The sequence below is a fragment of the Lactuca saligna genome, chromosome 6, assembly GCF_052625555.1.
Source record: "Lactuca saligna cultivar CGN05327 chromosome 6, ASM5262555v1, whole genome shotgun sequence".
Classification (NCBI taxonomy): domain Eukaryota; kingdom Viridiplantae; phylum Streptophyta; class Magnoliopsida; order Asterales; family Asteraceae; genus Lactuca; species Lactuca saligna.
In genome coordinates, this window is record NC_136422.1 from 66,884,622 (window position 1) to 66,894,417 (window position 9,796).

The following is a 9,796-nucleotide window of genomic DNA, read 5'->3' on the forward strand; positions in this document are numbered from 1 at the left end:
ATTTTATCATTATCATAAAAAAAGACATTATCATGTGTTTAAATTGTTTAGTTCGTCTCATAATAACAAGTAAGTTGTGTGCCAATTATGTATTTTTAACATTTTCAATGAGTCAGGGGCAATATCTAAATCGAGCAAACATAACTACTTATTTATTTATTTGTTAGAGTTTCTTTATATTTAATATTGTGTGTGTGTGTGGGGGGGGGGGGGGGGGGGGGGGGGGTTAATGTGGTTCATTTAGAAGAAACATAAATAAGTTGCTATTTTTTGAAATAACAATGTATTTTGAAAGTATATTGTCAAATATTGGATTATATTTGCGTTGACTCGTTTTCGCCCATGGTTAGCTATATGTAGCTATTTCCCATGTCACAAGTAAAAAATGTTTAAATGTACATTGTGATGAACAAAGTCATTCAACTAATAAAACAAAAAATACTGTCTACGAAGAGGTCCTTCAATGACTACATATATTTACCAACTTCAGTATATTTTCTACACATTTCAATAATATCAATAATCCTAATTTTCTTATAATTATTCTGCAATATCTATATACATTTATATTTTATTTATTCGTTCCCCGCTGCATGCGGGCCATAATCTAGTATTCTTTAGTTGGGCGTTGAACACAACCGGATTTATATCTTGCACAGTCCCGGCCCAGTCGTCAACTGATCTTAGCCCCTATTTTCGAGGGGTCCAAACTCAAAATACGAGCCCAAATAGATATAGTGTTTCTCGATGCCGCACTAAGCAGGTTTCCTCCCTCTTCGTGATATCTACGCGCTTATCAAAAATTATTTCCCTCTACGCCTACTATGCCGCAATCGTTGATGGAAGACTTTGTATTCACAAGTCACAAAGGTCGAACGCTTTATGGTCGTCTTCCTCAACGTTCAACTAAACCATCCCAACGTTCAGAAAGTTTTCTGGTCTTCTTGAATCATAGATTGTAAGAAACATCCACATCTTAGTTTCTATTCGGTAACTCAAATTCGATTCTCTCCTTCTCTCATTATCTGATTTTTGCTTGTTTTAGTTTGTAAAAATCACAGGCTGTTTTTTTTTTTTTTTTTTTGGTTTACTCTTGGAATCTGGTTTTTCCTGATTTTTGTTAGAACTCAGAATTTAGATTTCGGTTTGGAATCTGATTTCCTTTTGAAATGATTTTCTGATTTTTGTTTGGATTTTGAATCCCGTTTCAAAATCAGTGTCTGTTTTTATGGTTTTTGTTTGGAATCTGGAATTTTTGGCTGTTGTCTTGACTTTTGAGAATCTAGTTGTTGTTTTGAATTTGATTTTTTTTTTCATTCATGAGTTACTATTGTTTTTCTGATATAGAGAAATATAATTTAGTACATCAAGAATTTTGGGAACAGGATAAAAGGAAACATCATAAGACTTACCATATTCAACAGCAGCAAAAATCTGTTCCTAAAGATTTCAATTTATCTAGTATTTCCTTGTCACTTTCTTTAAAAAGAAATTCATCACAATTCAAGTAATTCATAGAATCAAAATTATCCTAAGTCCAAGGAGTAGGCTCTTCCTTAACCTTTTGTTTTGCAATCCTCTTCGTTGCATTGAAAATTTTGAAACGATTACAAATAAATAACTCGTGAACTGATTGGAATTGTTTTAATTAAATATAGTATTAAATTGATGAACTCTTACATTTTGTCACTGATGCCTTTAGAATTCGATTGAGAAACATGATCTTTCGATTTTGTCATCCTTGAGATGGAATAAGATATTGTTTGCTCTGATTATTTTATTTGCTTAAACGTACATCTTTATCATTGCTTATTTTGTCGACAGAATTGACGTTATCTACTAATACTTTTGGGGTTTTGCGGATTGGTTTCGTTGATCGGGGGTTTTGTGGATTGGTTTGATGATCTTTACTGTTAGTACCTTTCCACCACGTTACTGTTTCTCATCAACTTGACAAAATCAAGATCATAAAACCAATTGGGGATTTGAGGTTTTTTAGAATTATCAAGAATCTTAAGAATGTTTGAATTGGGGGGTTGAAGGTAAAAGTAAATATCATCAAACCAGTCCACAAAAAACCCTAATCCACTAAACCAAGAACCTAAAACCCTCCTAATTCAAAAGCATTAATAAGAAGATTACAATTTCAAAATCTAATTTTAAAGGCATCAGTGGCAAGGGTTCTTCATCAATTTAATATTACATTTAATCACAAAAATATCAAATAGTTCACGAGTTATTTATTTGTTTCAAAGCTTCGGTGATATATTACATAAGATTTTGAAACAAAAATCTAGGGAAGAGCGTATTCCTTCGATTTCAGATAATCTTGATTCTATGCATTACTTAACTTGTGATGAAAAAGAAGAAGAAAGAGGTTCGAAGGAAATAATGATAAGTTGAAAATCTATCCGTAGAGTTATTCCAAGCACCATTTATAGTCGAGCTCCATTACTTCAGGTTCAACTATTCTGGCTTTTCACTTGTAAGTTGTTGTTGTTGTTGTTTTTTTTTTTAATAATTTTATTGCTACTTATTTTTGTTAATAGTTTTCAAAAATCATAATATTGCGATGTTTCCTGAAAAATCATTTATTCTGAAGCAGAAAGAGGAAAAAACACTAAGTTGTTGAAAATTTAATACAATCTCAAAAAGGATCTATGGATAGGTATATTAAAAAATTTTGTTCTTCTATGTCAAAATAACATGATAATTTGAATGAACAAGATAATAATTTCTATGGTCAAGAAAAGAATTTGAATTTCTCAATGCATATAGAATTTTATAAATGTTCTTTTCAATATGGCATTCACAGAGAGAAGTTCTCAAAGTTGAAGTTATTAAAAAATTACTTAACGTCATGGATGTCATAGGAAATGCTGAATAGTTTGGCTGTCTTATTATAGAGAAAGATATATTAGAAATTAATAGACAAGATTGATCTTGATACCATTATTAATGAATTTGTATACAAACAAAAGCTAGAAGAACTAATTTTCTTTAATTACTTGATTTTTGTAAATAGTGTGCCTATTTGTATCTATGATACTATTATTGATACTTTTGCTTGTAATAAGCTAAATTTTAGTGAATTTTTGTAATGATTTGTCTATTATTTTCTTTGAGGTGTCTTTTCTTCCCTTTCGCCTCTAGCCCAAAATACTTTTGGACCGCCCTTGATATGGCATTATTGGGTTGGGAGATTTCTCTAAGTTCTTATGGAAATAAATGTAAAGGAAGAATAAGTTGTTGAGTTTATGTTGTCTGCACTTCCTTTTCGACCTTATTGTCATTACGATGACCCCCCCCTCCCCCCCCCCCCCCCCCCCCCCCCCCCCCAAACACACACACACATTTACAAATCTTCTAACTCATTGACGCTACTGGACGAAGTTTCTGGGGTGAAGCCGCGGGAAAGTAGCGGCGCAAATTGGAAGTTGAATTTGAATGAAGTTAAGAATTGAAATCTAAAGATTTAGCAGAGAAGCCAAGCACCAAAGTGCAACTATACTTGAGCTTTGCCTTTGGTTTACATTATGCTTTGGCCTTTCGTGATAAGTAGTATGCAACTCTAAAATTTGGTTTGGCCTAATAACTTTGGGACCAAGTCTTCCATCTTTAGCCCGCATATGTAGGTGATGATAAAGGCCCATGGGCTTCAGTCTAGAAGAAATTAGGTCAAAGTCCATAATGCTAACGTAAGTTTCTTCCAATTTTGATGTGAAACATCGTTTAATTAAGTGAAGCATTCTTATTCATAAGATAGTAATTCTACTGATAAAGGTAATATAGTTCACACCTTCAATGACTTTCCATTAATTTTATTTCAAAACCAACATTTTACCGATGCATGCTTTATGGGTGTTTAAAGGGCCGAATAGTTTGGATTTTTATGGTGGAAGGCTAGGATCACAGTGTTTACTTTAAAATAAAGGCGAATTATCTGTAATAAAGAGATGTTAGTGGACTTATTAAAGGAAGCAAAATAGAATTACTTGTAATTCGTAACGAAGAAGATCTTGATGATCTTATGGGTATTGAAGGACTAATCATATACGGCATAATTGCAAAGTTCAATGTCTATTTATGGTAAAATATCATGGCAATAGTTTCTTCGTGTCATGTTTAGTATTTATGAGTGTTGGTTATGAAAGTCCCTAATAAATACTACATAGAAATAAATATCTCACTTCCGTGCGGTTACCTCCCTCTCATCTTTCCTTTCGTGGTCACCGACACAAGGGTTTCAATGGCAAACCTTCACAACGATGTCCTTGAAGAAATAATGAAAAGATTGGATATGAGCGATCTAATCAAATGCAAAAGCGTATGTAAGTCATGGAAAATTTTCATCTCTAGCACTAGTTTCGTAAACTTCCATATGAATCTTAATTACCATCTTGATTGCAACGAAAGTTATATAGATAGGAGGATTGTTATGGGAAGGATTGCTTCTCCCTATGAGTCTCGTCACTATGAATTTGATGATAAATTCTTTGATCATCGTGATTGTCATCTTTTTGGTTCTTCCCATGGCCTCATATGCATCTCTCCATCCCCTTCTGAAATTTTAGTAGCCAATCCTGCAACTAGAGAGGCACAAAGAATAAAAGAGCATGATATCACTGACGCCAAGTTATGTTGGGGTTTTGGCTATGATTCATTTGCAGATGATTTCAAGGTTGTGATAGGATTCACTAAAGGTGATGGCTTGACTTGTTTTCAAGTATTAGCTTTGAAATCAAATGAATGGAAAGTAATCGGGGATGTGAGCTATTCTATTGATGGTAGGATTGGTATCTTATGCAATGGAGCACTTCACTGGGTTATGAAACAAGATAACAAGAAAGTGATTCTTTCGTTTTGTTTATCCGGAGAGGAATTTAAAGAAATTCCTCAACCTGATAATGAGGAGTATGAATCTGATTCTAGTAATGCTAGCCTTCCAACTATGCGTTTAGGGGTTTTGGATGAATGTTTATGTGTATTTCATTATGATAAGGTTATTGATAAAATATGGATGATGACGAACTACAATGTAAAGCAGTCTTGGGGAATAGTTGGAAAGGATTGTGAGAGAAGAGTAGTTTTACACTCCTTGAAGACGTTGAAGCATTACATTCGTTACAAAAAGTCATGGTATCGTGATGTTTTCCTTTTCAGGAATAGGGATTTTATTGGTGCCCCTATCTATGTGGAAACTCTTGTATCTCCTTATGTTAATGGGAGTCCAATGAAAAAGAGGCATCTAGGTGATATCAAGAAACGTTGTAAGGTATGTTTCTACAAACTGTAGACTTTCATGTTTTCTTTCGTTTATCACATAATACAAACTAGAGGAATACATCTGGCTTCTGAATTATTATTAATGTTTATGTACTATACTCTTTGCTTATAGTATAATACTTATTGTTTTACTGATTTCCCATTTGATTTCTCAGTTGCTTAAGGGAGATCCTTCAGTTGCAGGACCAAGTTCCAGAGTTTGAGGCTGTTGAAGACAATTTCTAATGGATTTTAGTATCTTTTCTTAAAGGTTCTGAATAATTTGCATTTGGTGGATTTTAAAAACTTATGTTTGATGGATCGTATAAGTGTTATTAACTGTTACTTTCTTGTGATATGTTGTGTCTGATAGTGTTAATGTGTTGAATACTGTCGCTTTTAGTTTGAAGTATCTAGTTGGCCAGTTTTCAAAAAGAAAAAAAATGTGAGTTTCTCATTAACGCATATATGTTTTCATTTAGATTTCAGTATTTCTTCCTAACATATTGCTATAATTGATGCTTGTCTTTGGTATGATTCTTCTAGGTTCCTCCTTGTACTTCTACTTTTGTGTGCTTTATATGATTGAAATGGTTTGCCTAAATAACATCTTCCTCTTTATATAACATTGCACCTCCTCAGCAGTAGCTGAGATTAATCTAAACTAACTGCTACAGTTTCTCTTAGAATAAAACTTTGTGACATAATATAATTATATGGTGTAGGAAGATTCATCATGATACTTCCACTATCTTCATAAGAACTCTTAAAATCTGTAGAAAGCTTTTGATGTGCATACAATATTCGAAAGTTTTGGGTAAATGTTGGTGTATGACACTAGAGGTGCAGATGAAAATTGGTTTGTGGCGTGAAACCGGTTTTAGAACCAATCCGCATCCAATAACCAAACCGGCCCGGTTTCGGTATAATCCGCTGGTTTATACCAGTTTTCTAGCCGTTGAAACCAGTTTGGAATCCGGTTCTTGCAACTAGCTGTTAGAAAGTTTTTGTTTTGTTTTGTTTTGTTTTATTTTATTTTATTTTATTTTATTTTATTTTGCATAAATGTGGTTTTGATCCTTTCGATGATGCTAGAAGTCGTTTTGATATACGATTGTATCTTGTTCTACTGATGATGCCAGAAGTTGTTTTGATATACAATTTTATCTTGTTCTACTTATTATCTCTAATCCGGAAGTCATATTTTCCTCTCCTTGGGCAGTTTCTCCCAAAAAGATTGATCCCTTTGGATCTTGGTCCATAAGGACCTTTTTATCGATTTTGACGATCGGATCTCTTTATGAACGGAAAACAGGAGCTTCGGATCATGAGTAAACACTAGTTATATTACAGGTTCAGTCTATCTAGGATGCATTGGGTCTATTGGCCTTCAATACAAAGCAGGATCATCTCAAACCAACCACAAATACACCGTTTCGATACACATATATAACAAATAATTATACAATTAACTAGCCAATAACAAGCACACATATCTTACAGATCACTAAGCATAACATTATCTTATCTACTAGGATACAGATCTAACAGATCAGTACTGTACTCAATCATACGATAATCAGGATAAAAATCTAAAGGGTGGGGCTTGGTGCCTTTGACCCATAAGTATAGTGAGGAAAACTCACCTCATACTGCTGAATCATACTGAAAGTCTCCGGCTGATGGCTGACTAAAATCTTCGTGCTATCACAACAAAATAATCATCCAATTAATTACAACCAAGGCTAATAGTCCATCATTAAGGTAAAAAGACCACTTTACCTTCCCGTAGTTGGGCTAAGACCTAGGCCAAAATCTTGATCCAAAAGGCCCAAAACTAAGTAATCACTCAAGGCCCATAATCTGCCCAATTTACCAAATTAGGCCCAAACTCCTACTTGGGCCTTAACCTAAGGTCAATCTCTTCACTTAGCCCAAAACACCCATACTCAGATGGTCCAATAAGGGCCCAAGCATCCAAGCCCAAAGGTGGCCCAAAACTTGAAGCCCTAACTTCTAAAGCCAATAGAACGAGTATGCAGGGCGTACCTAGCCGTACGCTCAGTGTACTCCGCCTTGACCAAGTATGCGATGCCAAACACCTACACCCAACGTACGCCCTGGTGCGCCCAGTAAATGTGGTGGCCATTCAAAACTTCGACAAAGAGCTTATTCCATTCAGTCCAAACGTCCAATAACCAGATCCAAGTCCAAGAAGGTGCTCTTAACCATAAAGTTTCCAACTTTATGGTTATGCATGCATCATTAAGACCCAAAACCAACCTCCTAGTTGGTCTTAACCACTAAGGACATCTACACTTTGCATGTAAGCACTAAGTGAGTCAAGAGAGCATTTTTATGACTTAACACAACTCAAATATTCTGAAAAGGTAGCTCCTTTGGTCTTAGAGTAGCATTTACTCATCAAGTCCAAGAAAAGGGGAAAAACTCATAAAACTCCATATGGCTAGATTTTTAAGAAATACGAGTAAAGTTCAAGAGTTTATACCATCCGGAGCTTCCCAAAGAGATGAAGATCTCAAATCGACAAGCTTAAATCACACACCAAAGCTTCTCAAAGAATCCCTTCTTCTTTCTTCAACACTAAGAACACATACACACACTCATGCTCAACACACACAAGGACTAGGGCTTGAAAAATTGATGTGTGTGGAATGCACTAGTTTTAATCCTACTAACTTAGACACAAAAGTAAACAAACGAAAGGCATTATACCTATCAATTAGCAATATAGTTCAAGCAAGTAGGGTATCGAACACATGGAACGGTAATAATTAAATTAAATACTAGAATTATCTAAGTAAAACAAGTAATAAAGAGGGGTTTTCTCTAGTTGTGCAAGACTAGAAACTTAATCAATCAAATAACACTTAAACAAAGACAATTAACAACTAAGAAGAACAAAAAGGACAACTAGATTCAATGATAAAAGAGACTTCTATTCAGATTCGATTCGCTTATTCCTATGGTTGATTTCGTGGCAATTACAGTGGATCAATATATCAATGGTTACCGATTTCTAATGTGATTAGGTTCATGTTCACTATTACTAATCCTTTAGTAAACAAGTTAATTAAAATAGTGGCCAATTGATTAAACTAACAATTTTCCTAGTGTTCAGTTCAAATCAAGTAAGACTTGTAATATTAGTTCATTAAATTGTTCAATTCAATCAACTCATATGTGGTTGTTCATCACACATGCTCACACATTGATTTACTTATTTTCTAGTTAACCCTAGTTTCATGTTTGCTATTCCTAGGCATACAATCTTGTGTTCACAAAACTATATGATTCAAGCAATCAAGAAGATGTTCATGCAACTCAGTAACTTGATTATTAATAGAAAATAATTATCATCAATACATAAGGATCTTTAACAATCTTAACAAGATAAATAACCAAATCAATAATAATCCAACCACTCAATCAAACCATAGTCATAAGATCATCTACATCTAAACAAAAGTATAGAGTTTTTAGCTCATATCTACAACAAATAACAATCTAAATTCAAAATCTAATGATTCAAACATGGTTCGCACACAATATTAAGAAAAGAAGAATAATTTTTTGCCTTTGATCTCTTCTAAATTGCTTCTTAGGTTGAATTCTAGAAAACTAGAGCTCCAAGAATCTTTTCTGGTCTTCAATAATCGCAGCTAGCCTCCAAAAGGTGTTAGGGTTTCGGGAAAATACGATATATATATATATATATATATATATATATATATATATATATATATATATATATATATATATATATATATATATATATACAGATTTCCTAAAATCAACCTAACTCGCCGAGTTTTTAAGATCAACTCGACGAGTTTTTTCTCAAATCTGCGTGTACGACAAGGCATCTTCAAATCGAGAATATTCGGATCAACTTATTGAGTTTAAGTCCAAATCGTCGAGTTCCTTTGTATTTCAGCCTTCTTTCTTCAAACTTCAATTTCCAAGCTTCCAATTGCTAAATCCTCTTCCTTTTTTGCCCGAGCATGTCTTTACTACTGAAATTGAAATACTAAGCTAATTAAGTACCTTTTGTCCATAAAATGATATAAAATCAACAATAATTAATAAGATAATGAATGATTTTTATTACTAAATAAGCTCAAATCAAAATACCCCGCACTTGACTATTGTTTGCCCCCAAACAACACTGAATTTTAACACACCTATATCACATAAGACAATCCCAATTGAATCCATCCATTATGCCAAGACCGCAACACATGTATTTGTGTCAAAAGTTTTTCCTAAGGACACCTAATCCTAAATACTTACAATCCTCATAAACACTCGCCCACTTCTTTGAACAACGCTCATTTTATGCATCCATCCGAATCCATCCCAGAAAACTTTCTTAACCTCAAGTCATTTTTGGTTAAATCCCCAAGCATACATACGATAAAATAACCTAGAAAAGAAAATTACAATGAAAATAAAAATATTTGATACTTTGAATCTTCAATAATTTGTAGCTTTTCTTCTTGATATTTCT

The 9,796-nt window shown here is 33.7% G+C and overlaps 1 protein-coding gene across 1 annotated transcript; it reads left to right on the top strand.

Annotated features, from left to right (window-relative positions):
• Positions 1–3,327: 3,327 nt before the first annotated feature.
• On the top strand, positions 3,328–5,621 carry LOC145000431 (F-box protein CPR1-like). Its single transcript, XM_078959659.1, has 2 exons — positions 3,328–5,275; positions 5,442–5,621. Exons 1-2 carry the CDS (start codon positions 4,148–4,150, stop codon positions 5,487–5,489), a joined length of 1,176 nt encoding a protein of 391 aa, XP_078815785.1. The 5' UTR covers positions 3,328–4,147; the 3' UTR covers positions 5,490–5,621.
• Positions 5,622–9,796: the final 4,175 nt, after the last annotated feature.

Bases quoted from the DNA above. Each gene is read 5' to 3' on its own strand.
- LOC145000431 (XM_078959659.1), top strand. From the start codon at position 4,148: ATGAAAGTCCCTAATAAATACTACATAGAAATAAATATCTCACTTCCG. The intron at 5,276-5,441 runs GTATGTTTCTAC...TTGATTTCTCAG, and splicing joins ATATCAAGAAACGTTGTAAG to TTGCTTAAGGGAGATCCTTC.